Source organism: Myxocyprinus asiaticus, chromosome 5 (assembly GCF_019703515.2).
Source record: "Myxocyprinus asiaticus isolate MX2 ecotype Aquarium Trade chromosome 5, UBuf_Myxa_2, whole genome shotgun sequence".
In the NCBI taxonomy this organism is placed as follows: domain Eukaryota; kingdom Metazoa; phylum Chordata; class Actinopteri; order Cypriniformes; family Catostomidae; genus Myxocyprinus; species Myxocyprinus asiaticus.
This window is the reverse complement of record NC_059348.1, coordinates 39,870,809-39,890,652: the sequence shown is the minus strand read 5'-3', so window position 1 is coordinate 39,890,652 and position 19,844 is coordinate 39,870,809. Positions and strand designations below refer to the sequence as shown.

The window sequence follows — 19,844 nt, the reverse complement described above, 5'->3', positions numbered from 1 at the left end:
ATGTTGGAAATAAACTCTGGCATCACAAAGACTCCTTCATGACACTTCTTTTCAGCAATCACCTGAATGAAATGAAAGTGATTCAAATAAATACTGTGTGCTCCACAGACCATCACATATTCCACACGGCATTAAGAGGTAAGGATTCTTTTCAGTTGTCTTAAAAGAATAGGCTAAAATTTAAAATATGGTATAGTTTGTTTCTTAGAAGCCACAGATGTGGATTATGTGATATAATGCTTTAATTCCTATGCAGTTTTAGAATCTTAAGAAATATTTCAGCTGTTTTTGTGAGCAAAGTTTAAAAAAATTAAGTTCACTTTTACTCTTATTGTTTCATCAGCTGCTGACCTTTTCTGTGGTAAAGTTCATTGCAAGGAAAATGAAGGCACTTTTTGTGGTTCTCTTTCTGCCCATCATTAATTCCCAGGTACCCCACTGGGGCCCATGCCCCGAGCCTGCTACCCAACCTGCTTTTGACCTAAAGAAGGTAACATGTTCTTACCCCATCCATTGATATCAGTTCTCCTCAGCATATGGCATTATCAAGGCTTTATTTATTTTTTGGTCTTTACTGGTTCTCTGTATTCTACTGCAGTTTATGGGGAGATGGTTTGAGATAGCCAAACTTCCAGCACAATTTGAGAAAGGGAGATGCATTGAGACTAACTTTACTCTCAAGTTGGATGGAAATGCCCATGTGGTGAGCTCTGAAATTCTGTGAGTACCAGCACCTAAAGTCATTCTTTGTCTGGCAAGGATATTTGGAGATCACTTTTTACATATATAATTATTAAGCTTTATTGAACCACACCTACAACATTCAGATAAGTGGTCAAACAATATGTGCTTTTCATTGGATTATTTATAATTTATTACATTTGGTCTTCCTGATTCTTTATGTGTTTACATTCTTGATCCTAACTAATGTATTGCAATGTCACACGAGCAAGTGTGCTGTTGTTCTGAATCAGCGGCCTTGTACCGCAGGTAATCACAGGCTTGGTAATATTCAGACCAAACAAAACAATTCTAAGTGCAACATTTCTTTTATACAACAGTTCAAGAAACAAGTCAATAATGTTGAATAACTTACATTTCAGACAAAAAATGTTAGTCCGAACTGTTCTCATCCACCAGTTTCGAACCGGTGTTTGTTTGAATGAACCTTGAAGTAAACAAATCATTCTCGTTCACTTCCATTGTTTCAGTGGTGAGTGACTGTGTTTTTAACGAATCAGTTGTCAAAGATTGAATGACTCACTCAGAACATAAAAATATGCTCATTTGCCACATAAAGATGTAATCTGCAGAAATGGCCACTGAATGAATCAGTGAGAGAAATCAAAATGAACGATAAACAAAAAGTGAACACAGACAATCAAATTCGAGGATCGGAACTAAATGTTATTACTCTACCTATTATTATTGTTAATTTAAGTTCTCTGATGTTTTAGAAAAGGTGAGCTTAGAAAAATTGAAGGAACAGCTGTGGTGGAAGATAAGAAAAATCCAGCAAAGCTTGGAATCAGTTTCTCTTACGGTAGGAATCATGTTGATGAATATGTTTTCTTTATTGGATATAACTTTCACCTTTCAATAGATCAAATGTGCCATTCTTGTGTTTTACTAAAAACTAATTTCATTTTGTGAAGCAGCACTGAATCGATAAGAACTGACCTCACTTAAATCATCTTTCATGTTGTATCTCTCTACTTTCATTGACAGTTTTGCCCTACACTCCATACTGGATTCTGTCCACTGACTATGAAAATTCAGCACTGATCTATTCATGCACTGATGTCTTGAGACTGTTTCATGTCGACTTTGCTTGGATTCTGGGCCGCACCCGATCCCTGCCTGCTGCCACCATTGACCATGGAAGAGAGGTTTTTACCAATAATAACATCGATGTGAGTCGGATGATCTTAAGCAGACAGCAGGGCTGTGACAAAGGCCTATGAATGACAGCATAAGAGGAAAATCTTCCGTTCAGAGTTGAGATGCTTTGGGTTGAAATCCAGTATGGATTTTGTCTTCCTAAATTGGGCATGGACTCATGGATTTATTCAATTTTTAAGTCCATCATTTTTTGGGGGTTTTTTGTACAGAATTGAAAGCACAAGTTTTCAACTGATCAAAATAAATTACAGCACACTAACTAAAACCATGTGAATTTGTTTACCGAGCTGCTCACTTGATAAAGAGTTGAGGTTGTTCATGACTATAGAGACTTGCTAACATTTATTTCTTGAGTTTAGAAATATAAGGTATATAGGCCTATATAAGTGAAAACTGGCTTTTTATGGGGAAGAAAATAAAATGTGGTACAACATATTTATTTACCATCATTTTATTTCAATATGTCAAGAGTTTGACAGGAAAGGAAAGCTTGTGTTGCAGTAAGGCATGAATGCAGTTTTGACAGTGTTAAAGGTGTACACAGCTTAAAGAAGGGTAACAAACCCTCTGTTAGTTGAGTGTAAAGATATTTTATAGAGACCTCATAAAGAATAATGCAAAGGACAGTCACAGACAGAAGTTACGTAACAAGGTATCTTCTCTCATTTTCTTTAGCTCTGATCACATGAAAGTTTTAGGTACTTCATCTTCTAAAAGGAAAATAGAATGCAAGAGAGAAGCATATCCGTTTTTCATTCATGCTGACGTAATTTGCTCAGCGGAACTGCAGTGGGCTGACACGCAATCCAATCACATCTTTACCGATCTCAGTTACCTAGGAAACAATAGAGATAATTGGAGCTTCTGAAATTGAGAGAGAAATTGATTGATTCTTCAGTTTATAGCATTCCATGATCAGGACAACACTTCTTTCTTCTAATTACTCATCACATGCTAACCATACAAGAGTTTCCTTCAATAAACTACTGTAACTGTGCAGTAGTTTGCATTCTAAGCACTCTAAGTAGGCATTATGAGGACTGAGCACCAACCTGTGTGACCCTGCAGACCTCTCCTTTGTATTTGGGGCAGTAGCAGGCTCCAGACAGGGGACATTTCTCTACTGGCCGCCCACGGTACAGGGGAGTGTAAGAGGCAGCGCAGATATCAAAGGGATTGTGGGGGTCGTAGTTCAGTTGATGCGCATCTGTCAAGTTCTTCTCACATGCTGCAAGAATCTTTCGTGTCTAAGAAAGCAAATAAAGGGGGAAACAACAGGTAATGGGCAAATGGAGAAAAAAAAGAATGCATCCAAGACAAATCTTATAACACACTTAGGAAAATCCCTTTATACAAGGCATGTTCCTGGTGCATCAACATCCTTGTTGGTCCTGGAACAACATTCTTATCAACCAATCAGATTTCACAGTCAGGGGCTTAAAGAACAATCTTATCAACTTAACACAATTACTCATTATTTACTCATTCTTATGCGGTCTCAAAGGTCTATGATTTTCTAGTGTGGAACACAAACAGGACATTTTGAAGAATATTTGACGCTTTTTATACATACAGTGCAAGTCAACGTGCTCCCTTACATTCAACACACACAGTACACCTGCATGAGTCAAACGCGAGGAAGTGTGAATGAGCTTCTCTCATGAATATGCCAAGGACACAGCAGATGTCAAGATTTATAGTGAATAAGGACTTAAATTTTGGTCTGTTTCTCAGAGCATTTTTTGGAGTTTGAAAGTTAAGGACCCCACTGACTTGTATGGACAAAACCAAAATATCCTTCAAAATATCTTTGTGCAAAGTATGCAAGTATGGGATGGCATGAGGGTGAGTAAAGAATAATTTTTGGATGAACTATCCCTTTCAGATTTGGGGATAGAGTTTGGCCTATGATTGTTTGATAGGAATGTTCCAGGACCAAAGAATGTTAATCCAGGATCTACTTGGCTAAAGCAAAGTACACAACACGACGTGCAGTCGGCGCCCTGCAACTCAGTCTTATTTTCCATCGTGCTGTTGGACACACTACACTGCTGATCGCAGACTGGGTGCATCAACAACACGTCCTCAACTGAGACCCTGTGCACCTGGTATTAAAGGGATAGTTCACCCAAAAATGAAAATTCTCTCATTATTTACTTTCTTTCTTCAGCAGAACACAAATTAAGATTTTTAGAAGAATATCTCAGCTCTGTAGGCCCATTCAATGCAAGAGAATGGTGATCAGATCTTTGTAGCTCCAAAAATTACAGACAGTCAGCATAAATGTCACTGATACGACTCCAGTGGTTAAATCCATAAAAAAAGCAATATGACAGGTGTGGGTGAGAAACGGAACAATATTTAAGTCCCTTTTCACTTCAAATCTCCACATTAACTTTCACTTTAAGATGTGAAAGTAAAACTAAACAGGCATCACATGTGACTCAGATGTAAAAGTGAAAGTGGAGATTTAGATTCTTGTATATGTAGATGCATTTGCTTTTTAAAATTTTACGATCGCATGGTTATTTCCCATCTGCACGTAACGGCATTGTTTCTCGTTTTAATTGCACGGCGCTCCGCTGATGTGGCACTACGAGCTCGGTGTCTGAATGTATTGAAGTGGACAAATCTCAAAACAGTTTGACCCAGTTACAACTTTCTATAGCATCGTCCCATTTCAAACTGATCTTTTATGATAACGACATTCATTCACAAACTTGCACAGTTTATTTGCGATAAAATGTCAACAAATATGAAAGAGTGGCTAATGCTCGTTTTTGCGCTTACTGGCACCATTTGCAAAGGAAAGCAAAATAAGAAAAACTGCTAAAAATAATTAAAGAGGGTAAGCAGATGTGGGTGATATTTTATTTTGTTTTCCAATTATTTTTGTCTCCTGCTACCCAATACCTTGGCTCTGCTTTATCAACAGTGCTTATTTGCGCTAACTTGCAAAGGAAAAAGTATTTACAAAAACATCTGAAAATAACAGGTAAGCAGATGTGGGTGATGTTCTATTTTATTTTCTAATTATTTTCTGTCTCCTGTTTCCCTATACCTTGCTCTTTTCTTGCGCTCTCTCTATATTACATTGGCTGTGGATTGTCGTGCTCTCACTCGTCGAGACAGTGCGCACAACTTACGACATGACATCTAGATAGCTAGCTGGTTTGAAATCTGTCGTAGCGTCTGTGACTAGTCTCGGCATGTCACAGGAGTGTGTACAATACACAACCGTTCGTTGTGAGATCTGAAACTTTTTGACGCAGACTCAAAACATCACAGGAGACGAGCTTGAGTCATGTACTGTAGCGTCCAATAGGCTTTAATCATGTTGAGACACTTAAACACAGCTTTCCAAATTAGGACAAACCATATACTTCGAGTGTTCTTAAAATGAAGCTACAAACAATTCTAACACACACACCCAAACCCGACACCTAAAAGACAACTTCGTTTTTTTAGAAACTTTTAAAAATTAGCTAACTTCCAGGGTTAATCTTGTTCCCAAAGTGTAACCCCTACACATCATCTCTTACCTGTTGTGCCACTTCTGGTTTGGGGCCAAGCTCGAGTAGACGGCGAGCAAATCCCGCTGCTGTTTTGAAGTTACGGAGTTTGAAGAAAAGATTAAGTGCTGTTCTCAACACCAACACCATGTGGACAGGCTGCAGACTGCAGTGTGTGAAATAAGCTGCCATCTAATGCACACACACAGAGGAGCAACATTAATATATGTAAAGACAACACCAAGTCCTTACACACTCATAAAACCTATTTGAAAATAGTGTACATACCTCACACAGCCTCTTCTGTTGATCTAGAGTGTCTTTTGGAAGTTTCTTCCTCTCTGTCTCCATGGTGAGGCCGATAATATACTCCTTGCAGATAGTGATCAGCTGCTGTGCCTGAGCCAAAGTAAAGAGGAAGTTTAATAATCAAACCTGGTACAAAACATACAACTACTCCTCTTGAATCAAACCCCCACCAAAATCACACACCTCTGCGATCTCTTGTTTGTTGTCAACTACAAGCAGGGGTACGGAGAGCAGAATGGCTCTGAAACGTTCAACAGCTTCCTCGAAGCGTCCTGATGTGGTCAGCTGATAGCACTGCTGCAGGCGTGAAATGAGGTCGGATAGACGCAAGCCCACCGCAGGTAGACCCCCTTTAGCCCCAGAGTCCTTCCAGTTCCTCTGGGGGTAACTGTGCAGGCAGGGCAGACACGGCAGGCCCAGGTAACAGGTGCGGCCACGAGACAGTGTCTGCATGAAGAGTTGCTTATAGGGCCCAAAGTGAACCACACCAACCTGGTCGTGAAGTAACTGTGGAACATACAATGAAAGGAAGAGAGAGCAAAGGAAAAAAAAAAAAAAAAAAATCAACTACATACAGGATTTCCACTCCTGTTTACCAATACATTTCCATGTATTTTCCATGCCATTTCCAGTCATTTATGATAATTGGATGAGGATTTTATTTTTAATCAACTTTCATGGTGATTGTTGAGGCTGTTTTCTATTTGTATGTCAGGTACCAATCCTTTGTCTCCAGTAAGACACAAAAATGTCCAAAGATATGAATGGTACAACAGTGATGAAACATTTTAGAGCTGAGCATAACTAGAGCTAAAATTATATTCACTATAGAAATTGCATGATTTATAAGATTATATTAATTTCCATGGCTTTTTCAGGACTGGAAATCACAATTTTAAAATTCCCTGATATTTCCAGCTTTCCATGAATGTGAGAACCCTGTACAATTAACATTTGTAGAGTGTTCATCACTGTATTCCTTCCAAGGGAAGGAAAACCTCAAAAACCTTAAGTAGAAAGTCAGTTTGGTCTTTGTCAATCCCCACTGTGAGAAAGTGTGACTATTTAGGGTTGTGAAATCATCTTTACCCTCATAGCTGTTTCAAAGGATCCAGCAAGCATGTGATCCACAGCCAGTTGAGAGTTGTTGCACCACATCTGGGTGGGACATGTTCCCTTGGTGGGCGGCACAAAGAAACCTTCTCCCTCTGCACCACCTCCACCAACAGCAGGTAGATCCTATTGCATGAGGGGAAAAAAATGGGGTTACTTAGATTACTGTTTATGCCCAATTATGGACGTCATTATTTGAGACTGAAATCATTTTCATTGCAGTTCTACACAAGACTGGGCACTCACCAGTTCTGGAGGAAGGTCCAGATCTTCCTCAACATCCCAGCCTCCACCTTCCTCTTTTCCAATAGCTCCCTCATCTCCCAATCCTTCTTGAGCATCCATGAATCCGTCTGAATAGAGAAACCATGAGGGATGAGTGGAAAAAAAAAAGTGCAATTATGAGAGAAAACTATAATATTTTCTAAAGAACATGTGAGTGGGATTTTTTTCCATCCGTTTCTTCATCCGCCAGGACAAAAATCTTAAAAAGGAACAGTTCAATCAAAATGAAAATTCTCATTATTTACATATAAAGGCAGCATAAACGTAATCCATAAGACTCCAATGGTTTATTCCCAATTTTTTGAAGCAGTCAAATCATAACTACTTTTTGACTGTACATCTTGCCATTGCAGTCTCTAGACATGATCATAATTTCAAGCTTGATTACACTTCCTAGTGCTTGACACACGCACAGAATGCTAGATGGCGCTAGGAAGTGTAACTGCACTTGAAATCATGATTGCCAAGGAGACTGTTGATGTCAAGATCTATAGTGAAAAGGAATTATATTTTGGTTTGTTTCCAGCCAAAACCAACTGGATTGCTTCAGAAGACATGGATCAATTTTATACTGCCTTTATGTGCTTTTTGGATCTTTATGTCACCATTCACTTGCATTACATGGATCTACAGAGCTGAGATTTTCTTCATTGTGTTCTGCAGAAGAAAAAAGTCATACACATCTGGGATGGCATGAGGGTGTGTAAATAAGATCATTTTCATTTTTGCATGACCTATCCCTTTAAGTCCGATAGCATAGAAAAGAGATAGCACAAGTTAAATACTTTAGTGAGGGCTTTGTTCAAATCCCTAAGCCCAAATATGTGCAATAGTAAGTGATGTTTGCCTTTTTCCATGCAACTCTTTTTTACTACAAGAAAAATGAATACCTTCATCCAGACGAAGTTCTGCATCCTCTCCCCAGCTTTCTCCTGGAGTATCCATATCCAGATCAGCAACCATCTGTCCTGCTCGTCCTTGTCAATTCACAAACACAGAGAAGTTATTCTTCCAAAATTAGATCCATCAAACTTCATAAGCTCTGGTAACACGCAATGAGCCAGTATGACTATCCCAGGACAGTCCGTCACCTTTAGCAGCAATGGCTCCCTCAAAGAAGCCCTTGGAGACAGTGAGCAGAGGCCAGTTAGTGTCCAGGGGATTGATGGGAGGTGGTGGCTGCAACATCTGAGCATTGGGATCCACCTCTGGCACCTGCATATGGAAGGATTCCACCACTCATTCATTCTGAGCATCTACAAATGTTCATAGGTGTTTGTCTCTGATGGTATAAACAACAGATCATACCATTTCTTTCTCCAGGTCAAATGTCTCTTTAAGGGTCTCAGCCTCCTCATCCATCCCATGAGTGGCAGCAGTCAGGTAAGCCAGAGACTCTGAGAACATATGTGTTACAAACTTCATTGAGATTATGGTCTTATTCGTTAAAATCAACTTCAATTTGTGGCATTCAAGTTTGTCAAGGAAGTAGCAGTGACAGTACTCACTCTGTCCACAGTTCTTCAAGATTCGCACACGCTCACTGACATCACCCAGGTAGAGCGCGCCCTGATAATGTCCACTCATGTCCTTTCTTATCTCAGCTGTAACACAAACAGAAACCACATTAAAACAACCCTTAAGAATCCATTTCATGCACATACTTGCTCCTCATTTCTCACCTATCTTCATCATCTTCCTCAGCTTGGCCAGGTTGCCAGTGATGAGATACAAAAAGGTGAGCTTGTCAAAGTTCTTGGTTCTCTGGTAGCACATCTCCACCACCTGGTGATGACCCTGTAGAAGAGCAGCCTCACCGAGACGCTCCCAACAGCTACGTTCATCCAGGGCTTTTGCAGCCTCCAGCGCCACCTGCAGGAACGGAGACACATCCATGCTGAAGTTTAATGGTGAAAGTATTGAAGCCTTCACTGCAGCCTCCATAAAAGTTTCTCCTGCATACCTCAATGTTTCCACACTCCAGTGCCAAACTGAAGCGAGTCTTTTCGTCCTTTACGAAGTGTAGGGCAACCTCTGGATAGCCCTTCTTCTGCAGGTAGGCAATGATGGACTGGCCAACCAGTTTAGCATTGCGCACCATATGAAGAACCTGAGGAATTTATGGGTAGAAAAATATAAATCTTTAAGAGGTGGGAAAAAATTTCTATATAGAAGCGGAAAACAAGAGATTCAAGATAAATTGCTGAGAATTAGGGATGCAATGATCCAATACCTAGATCGGTATCGTCTCCGATACTGACGCTTTTAGACGGACTGGTGATGCACTCGCAGCTATTTTCAGCCTTCACGCGGTGCGCAATATTTGAGCACTACTCACGAACAACATCTCAGATGTAGATGTTCAATAGTTCGGTTCACTTATAATATGCATTTAGAACAGCACAGGAAGAGCATTTTACCAGAATTTGAATAAGAAGTGAATTAAACTACTGTCAACTTGCCTACAAACAGACACATACAGGACTTCCCGGAGAGTTCAGAATGTCAAAATAAAATCCTGAGGTTTTTAAAGTTAAAGGTGCACTATTAAAATATATTACTGTTGTATTTAAATTCCTAAAATCAATAATAATAATAATAATAAAAATGTATTATTATTTGTTTACAAATTATAATAATATTCAAGTTGAATGGGTTCCAAAAAATAACTGAAAACTGAACTGATGTCTTACAGCTAAATAGAACAAAGTCCAGATACAAGTTGGGACTGAAGACTTAGACTGGAATTACTGTTAATTTTGCTGCTGCATTATCCAGTAGACTATTAAAAAAGTTTTTTTAATAGGCTTAACATTTATATTGAAATAATATGTAGTTAGAGGTTTGTGTTTCTTTACATATAAAAGAGTACCCCAATTAGTTCCACACAAAAATGTAAACATATTTCAAAACTGATATGCAAAAAAACAACACTGGTAACAGATCGGGAGATACTGAAATTTCAGATATCGGAAGAGAAAAAGTGGTATTGGTGCATCCCTACTGAGAATACACACTAACCTCCTCGTATTTGCGATTGACCAGAGCCAGTTTGAATTTGTACTCTGTGGGGTCAATGTTGAGCACTCGTGGTCTGCACTCACGATCCAGACAGTAGACACTGTTGCCCCTAACTCTTGTCACGTAGATGGGTAGATCCAATGTACGAATTATACCATGATCACTGTGAGCGTTTGAAAGAGTTGAAAAATACTGGTTTCAGGTTTGCAGAAATGGCTGAAAAAATGCGAAAGTACGTTTTCATAACAAAATGAGTTGGGTTTAGCTATGGTACAATACCCGGAGGTAAGAGCATATTTGATGTGGTTGGAGGTGGTGTAGATGAAGACTTCATTTTCAGCCCAGGCACCGCTCTTCACTCTGATGTTCTCATGGATGTTGCACAGGCTCTCCAACTTCTTGTTGCAGATCATGATGGCTGAAAGCGCCAGAGCAGAGGGTCAGATTCATTTACAGATCCAATACAGGTTACTGCTTACATACCAGGAAAAAAATTAAAAGTATTCAACATATTATAGAGTTTACTTATTTAGAGAAGATTCTTAATTGCCATGTATTCAATCAATTAGTGGTGTTACTGTACCGTGTTTGGCCAGCAAAGCCACATGGTTGGCATCAGTGCTCCACACCACATATTTGACTTTAGCAATTTTAACTGTGGCGAGGGAGCGCTTCTGCTGCACGTCAAACAGAGTGACTCCATCAGCGTCCCGCAGCAACAAGGATCCTGTTCCAGCGTAGAAGATCTCCTCACAACTCGGTACCTGTACCTTCTTCACAATCTCATTCTTTAGGTTCTTTATCAGCAGCTGGGGTGGGATGAGAGCGAGGATGAGGAGAAAAAAACTAAATAAAACTTGAGTACACATATTGCATGTATGTTCACACTCATCATGATTCACTTATAGATTCAAAACTATTCATTTTCAACAGCATGTTACTATCATTCACTTACTGAGTGCATGCGATCGAGCACGGCGAACCGGTTCCTGGCAACCCAAACTGCTGTCAGGCCAGAGGAGCGCTTCCCCTCAGGAGCTACAAACAATCAGAGGACAAAGAGTGAACAATTACGCAAGACTGAAAACCGCTCATCAATTTGTTGAGTACTTTAGTGCTGACTTCAGACTGGCTTTGGAAATCAGAGTGAAAATGGCAGAATTTTACCATCAGGATTCTGTGTGTCACTCTCTCTGGGAATGGAGTACAGGTCGTATGTGCTGTTTTCCAGGTTAGTGGCTCTCTGGAGGACAAAAGGAATTAAATTAACAAATAAACATATGTACTTAAAGTAGATAGATTAGATGCTGGGATAGATAGGAGTGGGTAAAAATATTGATTTTCTGATGCATCCAGATTTTCATATGAGCGATATCGATTTTGATTCATGAATCCCAAGATCAATATTTTACTCTATGCGGAACCGTCTTCGCATTCTACAACGCAAGTAAAATCACCAAATGCAACCAAATTTTGCTTTATGCTAATAAAAATGTCTACAATTAGCCACTGGCTGGTGAATGTTTAGATGTCACTCACCAGTTATTGATTAGTACAGTGGCGAAGACATTTAGTAACGAGATCCTTTCACTGTGTGTTGAGAGTTAAAGTTTGATTTGACTCATTTCATGTGATGTGTCCAAAGACAAGATCCACACAATCCATTTATTCAGGGCTCCAGAATGAAAAAAAAAAAAAATGACTTCGGAGCCATTGGCTCCTTAACTGAAACATTAAGGAGCCAAATGGCTGTTTTAGTCACCAAATCATATAATTGCTTGATTTAGATTGCTGTTCAGAACCAAGATAAAAAGCAGAAAAAAGGAAGACAGCTGATAACCCATTAATAGGAGGTTTAATAAACAGTATATATAGTTGAGAAGATACGCAAGTTTGGATTCCCTTTTGTCTCATCAATGTTCACACCCTTTTCATAATTTATACAAATATAAGAGATAAAATGTTTTTTTTTTTTTTTTTTATTTAGTACTGCCCTTCAGAATCTACATAAGCAGATATTAACATAAAATATAGTATGCATATAGTAGTGTGTTGCCTTCTTGAGCATCAATGAATGTTTGCACCTTGTGTCATAGAGAGTCCCTCAATTGTCCTAAGTGTCAAAAGCTGGATCTCAAATTATACATTTTATATATATATATATATATGTGTGTGTATGTGTGTGTGTGTGTGGTGCAGGACTTTTAATTATTAAAGAAGCCCAAAATACACATTGGACTCCTATTTTTAAATGACTGTGCTCCCAGTTGTGAGCTCAGTGACGGATGATTTGCTAACCTAAAAACTGCTAAACTGAGCTCAAGTTACCACCCTCAGTTCTTTTCGGTTGATTAATGAAAAAGACCTGGTTCAAAAGAGTAATTCGTTCATGACTCTCTCACGCTGGGTTTGTTGTTGCGTGCAGTGCAGCGAGCTCATCACAACAGAACGGGTAAAAAGCGGCTCGAGATACACTGGTGGTGCACGCTCTAAAGATTATTTCAATAACTCACAAGATGATATCTGACAAAACCGCATATGAACGCACACAACCCGACTACCGCTAGTGGCGACTACATTTTTAATTATTGTCGCAATAAATTATTTTTGGTTGCATTTGCGACCATTTTAGTCGCAGTCTGGAGCCATGTTATCATTGAACATATACAGTCTTTACAGTCAGTAGTTGATCAAAAAGAAAAAATGTTCATTCAAATCATGCATAGCGGGGATTAAATAAAGTAATTCAAGTCCTCTCTCGGTAATATATGCTAATTTACAGATCTGCCGGTTTTCTTAAAGAGACAGTACCAGTTTTCAGCATGTGTTCTACAAATCAACATAAAAAAGAATAATGCATGCAAGCAATAAACATGTACCAAAATATAAGATACACAATACAATATCGCATTTATTCATGAAATACATTGATTTGTACATTTTAAAAAAGCTAAAATGTGACCAATATAATGAAAAACTAATCAGATATAACAAGTAAAATGTATGTTTTCGTAATGAACCTAGTTAGAAAGTCCACAGTACAATTAACAGCATTAGCTGTTTCTTTCATATGCAAGCAAAATGGACATTATAACTGAAATATTCGCATATATGAATCAATATCAAAAAGTATGTGATTTGAAATCGAATCAGGAACTCTATATCAATACCCAGCTCTATTAATAGAACAGGCTTCAGTCTTGTCTATACAATTCTACAATACTCACAGTGCACAACAACACAGCATTTTCCGCAGGGTTGTAGGACATGCTGAACACTGGGAATTTTGATCCACTTAGAATATAAAAGAGACATTTGATGAGTTGAATTGCACTATACCTTTTGGAGAAAACATCAACATTCACTTAAAGAGACAGAAATCCACACACCTGCGGAGCTGCATGACAGCTGTATCTTTACTGCTACTGAAGTCGAGCTGACGCAAGAAACGATCTTTTACATAGTACAGCATGTTACTGTACACGGCATAGGCTGGACGCTCCCGTTCCAGCTTAAACACCAGCATCCCACTGTCATGACCTGAGACAGAAAAAAAATTACAATTCAATGCATTGCATGTCATCACCAAAACGACTTAACAACATAGTTACAACTTGTAACCTACCAGCAGCAAACAGATTGAGATTGGGGTGAGCTCCCAGCACCCAGAAACGGTCGTGGTCTCTGCGGAAGGTTTGGACACCTGTCCTCTTGGACATGTCCCACACGCGGATGCTCTTGTCCTCGGAGTTGGACAGGATGAGCTCCTGACGAGGGTGGAACACAGCACAGGACACATTGTTGTAGTGCCCCCTGCAGGTGTCCAACTCCCAAGCTTTTGACTCTGCAACACAAAACAAGGGATGATTGATCAAAACGCTTAATTAAAATGCAGAATTTTCCAGTATAATTGAATTTTCTATACATGTTATACCCGCATATGCCTATCAATTTTGTATACAAACAAAGTCCATTTTTTATAACAGCAACCTTTCAAAACCACAAATGACAGACATTGTGAACACTTACCGTTCATCCTCCAGATCTTGACCTGCCGGTCATCAGCTCCTGATACAATTAGAGGCATGCTGGGATGGAAGGCTGCCCAGTTTACCCCTCTATCATGACCCTGAGAACAGAGCAAATACAAACATTCATTAATTTGCACAGTCACTAATCCATTTGATCACTCATTCGTTGGTTGGTTTGTTCGTTCATTTTGTTTAACTCTTAACACCAACAAACCTAATTTCAAAACACAAAAAATGGGTTCTGAATTATTTTCAGACCACTGAAATTATATTCTTACCTCCAGAACATGTTTCACTACTGCATCAGAGGCCCCAAACAGGTCGACCCCAGAGATGCCACGCACCTCTGTATCCACAGCACCCGGGGACAGGTTCTTCTTTCTCAGACCTGGAAGCAACATATACAGTCCGACACACACAGGGGAGCCGTTTACAAGTAACACAGGAACACCCACATACCAGGGAGGGAAGAGAGAGGAACAACATTAACACTGCTACGCAATGCAAAAATCATAGCAAAAAAATTGTTGGGCTGCTAAATATTCACAGGTACTCGAACACAAACACAACAAACGTCCTCAATAAGGTCTAAACCTGAGTTAAGGAACTATAGTAAATTTAACCATAAGCAACACCACCTAATTGATTTAGACAACAATCAAAACAGAAAATTTTAAATGGATAGTGTGACAAGGAGGAGGGTGTGGCCGGGCCGTGAGAAGGCACTGAAGTCACCTAATCAGCGGGAGGGAGATAAGGGAAGAGCCGGGGACGCCAGAGAGGGAGAGACACACGTGGCCACTCTGTGTGTTCGTTGAGGTGTCATTATGCTTTCAGTTCAGCATTTGTGTTAAAGTCTTGTTGTTTGTTACTCCGGTTCCTGCATCCTCCTTTCCCGATCTGATACACTGGTGCCGAAACCCAAGAAAGGAGGAATGGCATGATGTCCGTCCGCCAGGAGGAGGAGGAGCCGTTGCCCCCTGCCAGGGGACAGAGTCACCACTGCCGTTCCTGCAGGGGCAGTGGTGGCTCAGCGGTTAAGGCTCTGGGTTACTGATCAGAAGGTCGGGGGTTCAAGCCCCAGCACTGCCAAGATGCCACTGTTGGGCCCTTGAGCAAGGCCCTTGACCCTATCTGCTCCAGGGGTGCCGTATCATGGCTGACCCTGCACTCTGACCCCAGCTTAGCTGGGATATGTCAAAAAAAAAAAAAAAAAAAAAGAATTTCACTGTATATGTGCAAATGTATAATGTGTGATAAATAAATATAATTATTATAATTAATTATAGAATCACTGCCATCCGCCAGGAGACAGAGGAGCTGTTGCCATCCGCCAGGAGCAGCTGAGGATCGGGTGAGCGGCGTGCTTGCAGGAGCCGAAGAAGAGCGTTTTCTTTTCTCTCTCTCCCTGTATCCGAATATCCATACTTCCTTAATATATAGTATGCCAAAAACAGTATGCCAGTGGAGTAGAATATCCGAATCCATAGTATTCATAAGACAGTAAGCGAGAAATGCCCAGATGACCCACTACTTCCAGCGGGAATCCGAAGTGTGGATCAGTTGAACACTTTCCTATCCCACAATGCATCGGAAGCTGAGATGATGTCTGGATGCTAGATTTAAAACAAAATGGGTTGCCAGTCCGGATGGTGCCCCGGCCTGAAACGGGCGGTGGAGTAGTGTGACGAGGAGGAGGGCGTGGCCAGGCAGTGAAGATGCACGCCACATGGCTGCTCTGTGTGTGTGTGTGTGTGTGTTCGTCGATGTGTCATTATGTTATTCATTATGTTTTCAGTTCGGCATTTGTGTTAATTGAAGTCTTGTTGTTTGTTACTCCGGTTCCCGCATCCTCTTTTCCTGAACTGTTACAGATAGTTTACACAAAAATGATAATTCTGTAATTTATTTACTCTCATGTTGTTCCAAACCTGTATGACTTACTTTCTTCTGTGAAACACAGACCGGGATATTAGAATATTAGGAACCTACAGCCTCAGTCACCATCCACTTATTATAGGGAAAAAAGATCCACTGAAAATGAATGTGACTGCAGCCGTCAGTTCCTAACATTCTGCCTAACATCTCCCTTTGTGTTCCATGGAAGAAAATTTATATAAATTTGAAACAACATGAGGGTGAGTAAATGGAAGAATTTATTTTGGGTGAACTCTCTATTTTCAGATTGGCATTAGAGAAAAACACTTCTGATTAGGTGCAATAAATGTAATCAATGATAGAGAAATGATCAGCATAAAGTAATAGTTCACCCAAAATGTACTTCATTTACTCTACCTCATGCCATCCCAGATGTGTATGACTTTCTTCTGCAGAACACAAATATTTTTAGAAGAATATTTCAGCTTTGTAGGTCCATACAAGGCAAGTGCTTTGTGGAGCTTCAAAGTTTTGGTCACCAATCACTTGCATTGTATGGACCTACAGAGCTGAGATATTCTTCTAAAAATCTTCATTTGTGTTCTGCAGAAGAAAGAAAGTCATACAAATCAGGGATGGCATGAGGGAGAGTAAAGGATGTGAGAATTTTAAATTTTGGGTGAACTATCCCTTTAACTCAGGTCAGGACACAAAGAAATGTAAAAAGGAAATGAGAGCAGAATGTGTGTCAGTGATCTAAGCACTACAAACAGCTGCTGAATGAATAAAAGTCCAACAAAAGGTGAGCTAGCAACCAATGTACAGATGTGGATGTTTCCGGAGGGGTATGGGAGCTTAACAGGAAGTGAGCAGGGATGGAACTGACTGGTTGATTGATTGATGGGGTGGAATGTGTCAAAATATTCTCTGGAGGGGCACCGGGTGTTAGAGAGGTGAGATATAATCTAGTTAAGTCATGCATTTGTTAGCACGTGGTAATGAATTGATAGATAGCTTAAATAATGCATTCAAGCCATGTTAAGTGTCATTTAATAATTAAATGACATCTATTTTCATGTTACTGATCTAAGAGTTATATTATGTAAGGAGATGCAGAGTTTAACTTCACAATATGGCAATTTAGAAGTATTTTTCACCATTAAAAATGTATAAACTAAAGGATTAGATAACACTTATGTTGTTTATGTTAGAAATAGGGGATAACGATGCAATGTAATGTATGTGTAAGAAGTGAAAAGGTCAGAGTTGTGTTAAGATTTCTTCTAAAAGGTGTTAAAGCTATGAATGCACTTGACAGTCAAACATGCGCAATATCACAAGAGAACGCTAATAAAATTTAGTTGTCAATATTTCACACAATTATTTTGCATGTCTTTAAATTGTCCATGCAGCTGTTTTACATATTAGTGTGATGATAATTACATTTCCCAGCATTCAGTTCAGTGTGTTAAGGAAAGTGATGGCTGAGAGCAAGAAATTTGTACATTTTCTGTACAGGACACAAAGGGTTTAGGAAATAGTATGTGTTCTTGGATTTTGCAGACAGCAGCAGGTTAAATGGTTAATGAGCAAGAAAGGTTTTGAGCAATGAAATCAAACCATAGAAAATATCATTAAAACAAGCAGAATTACAAAAACACCTCTCACGATCACCTTTCTTAAGCAAGACAAAATTCTTAAACAGGTGCTAATATGCAATTAAACATCACCTTTCAGTTGGAGCGCCATCTTTCCCCAAGAATAATAAAAGCGGGTTAATTATCAATCACTAGGAAAACGCTTCAGGCTTTTGCATGTTACAGAGCATAAGAGGTGTTTTTGCTTAGAGCCCACAGAGTTTTGTTCTGTACACACTGTAGAGAGGAGATGAGGAAGAGTAAGCCATTTAGCAGACTCTCTCTTCCTCCATCTTCTCTCTCCATTCCCACCTCCCCAGCCTTCCCAAACCACTCCATCCTGTCCCAAGCCTCCTCACCGGAAATATCCCACACGCGCACAGTCTGATCCAGGCTGGCTGACACCACCAGATCTTCAGAGGGATGGAACTGAGCACACATCACATAGTGATTGTGTCCAGTCAGCACACTGTGGAAAGGAGAGAACATATAAGACTCATTAGACTCAGTTTCAACATTATAATAAGGTAATATTATTTCAATATTGCTCAGATCAGAGGAAACACTTTGCGTAGACAACTAATATGCACTACAAAACTATCTAAATATTTACCAGACACATGTCCTGGACTGCCAGTTCCAAATGCGGATGGTCTGATCATCTGAGGCACTCAGGATCCAGGGATACTCCTGAAGAAGAGAATGGAAGTTAAAGATTCTTTTGCGCTGCATTTTAAACCTTTAATGAATCATTCATAAGCATCAACACGTTAGCAGGGCAGTGCTCACATGGTGGAAAAAGGTGGTACGAATGTAGTCAAGATGTCCAAGAAGAGTGAACAAACACCGACGTAGCTTGTAGTTCCACACCTAACAATCAGAGTCAAAAATTATTAATAAATCAAACATGGGGAAAATATGTTACACAACGTTAAGATTGGTAATGGAGGAAGCAAACCTTGATCTTGTAGTCATCTCCTCCTGACACAAATAGCGGCTGCTGCTTATGGAAGTCAATCCCTCTGACTGGACCTAAATGGCATTTCACAACATCTTGAGACATCAGAATAAACGACAAGAGGCAATGCACTCATTAATCAGCAGATGACTGGGTGTCTGTTCCATACCATCATGCTCGTCAAACTTGTCGATGAGAGTGCACATGCGATAGTCCCAAAGCTGGATGACACCATTATGCAGACTGGCGAGAATCCAAGGCCGCTTGGGGTGGAAACTCAACCCTAAAAGAGGAAAAGGGCAAATCGCTCAAAAAGTATAAAGAGATGATGGACGTGGTTTAGTACGTTTAACTGTACTTGAGTCCATTCTGCCTACACACAACACAGGCAAACGTCATCATCAACCATAATCTAATTTTAAAAAGGTAATGATATAGTTATTTTAATTAGAGTTTCCTTATAAAGGAAGTACAAAACCTACAGACGTTAAGTGTGCACAAGTCTTATAGTAATATTTCTTCGGCTAACAAATAATAGCTTTATGCTAACGGCGACTGACATACTGTAAGCAGTAAGAATGAAATGGATGAACCTTGATGAAAAAGACTTTAGCCTGTAAGTCTTCAATGATTTCTGAACTGTGTATTAATCAGGCGATTCATATCAGACATAGATGTAATTTAAAAATGTTGTATCAATTCCCGTATACAGAACAGTCTAGTGAAGTGAGCTCCAGCAGACATCTTACCTTTCACTCGGGCCGACTTTGTCTCAAATTTGGTCAACATTTCAAGTGACAAAAAGAACCGAATAGGAATGCGTTATGTTTGAAGATTTATACCAGTTTACGTGAACTTAAATCCTAAAATCATCCCCTGTTCGGAAGGGATTTTGCGTGTGTACTTCTGCAGCTCCACTTCCGTAGCTGACACGTCTACTGAATCCACTCAAACTGTGCCGTGTCCCTGCACGCGAACAAATAAAGTTTGATGATTCAAATGCCAACATCGCAAAGAACACGTCGCATGCTGCCTTCATGTGCTATTGGAATAGAGCACAACAAACGGAAGCAGTTTTTGGTTTAGTGCTCCCAGGGAAGTTTTTTGGAAAATGTAGGATGTATCGATTTTCTCTTGCGTTGTGACTTCCCTGTACAAAAACTTTTGAAAATGGAAATTATACATTTTTCATCAGAAA

At 39.7% G+C, this 19,844-nt stretch overlaps 2 protein-coding genes across 2 annotated transcripts; one reads left to right on the top strand and one right to left on the bottom strand.

The window, feature by feature from the left end:
• Positions 1-25: 25 nt before the first annotated feature.
• Positions 26-2,189, top strand: LOC127440608 (apolipoprotein D-like). The gene is made up of 5 exons (XM_051697288.1): positions 26-138; positions 344-490; positions 599-720; positions 1,458-1,543; positions 1,729-2,189. The coding sequence occupies exons 2-5, from the start codon at positions 383-385 to the stop codon at positions 1,962-1,964; spliced, it is 552 nt and encodes a 183-aa protein (XP_051553248.1). The 5' UTR covers positions 26-138; positions 344-382; the 3' UTR covers positions 1,965-2,189.
• Positions 2,190-2,337: 148 nt separating this feature from the next.
• LOC127440606 (coatomer subunit alpha-like) lies at positions 2,338-19,612 on the bottom strand. The gene is made up of 29 exons (XM_051697282.1): positions 19,396-19,612; positions 18,816-18,929; positions 18,647-18,720; positions 18,478-18,558; positions 18,302-18,378; positions 18,048-18,157; positions 14,452-14,561; positions 14,172-14,271; positions 13,768-13,986; positions 13,532-13,682; positions 13,370-13,436; positions 11,310-11,385; positions 11,098-11,180; positions 10,726-10,951; positions 10,422-10,560; positions 10,143-10,305; positions 9,085-9,231; positions 8,804-8,993; positions 8,630-8,725; positions 8,430-8,518; positions 8,213-8,336; positions 8,012-8,098; positions 7,083-7,189; positions 6,813-6,962; positions 5,907-6,230; positions 5,703-5,813; positions 5,445-5,606; positions 2,955-3,149; positions 2,338-2,737 (listed from the first exon to the last, which is right to left on the bottom strand). Exons 1-29 carry the CDS (start codon positions 19,433-19,435, stop codon positions 2,678-2,680), a joined length of 3,672 nt encoding a protein of 1,223 aa, XP_051553242.1. The 5' UTR covers positions 19,436-19,612; the 3' UTR covers positions 2,338-2,677.
• Between the last annotated feature and the right edge of the window lie 232 nt (positions 19,613-19,844).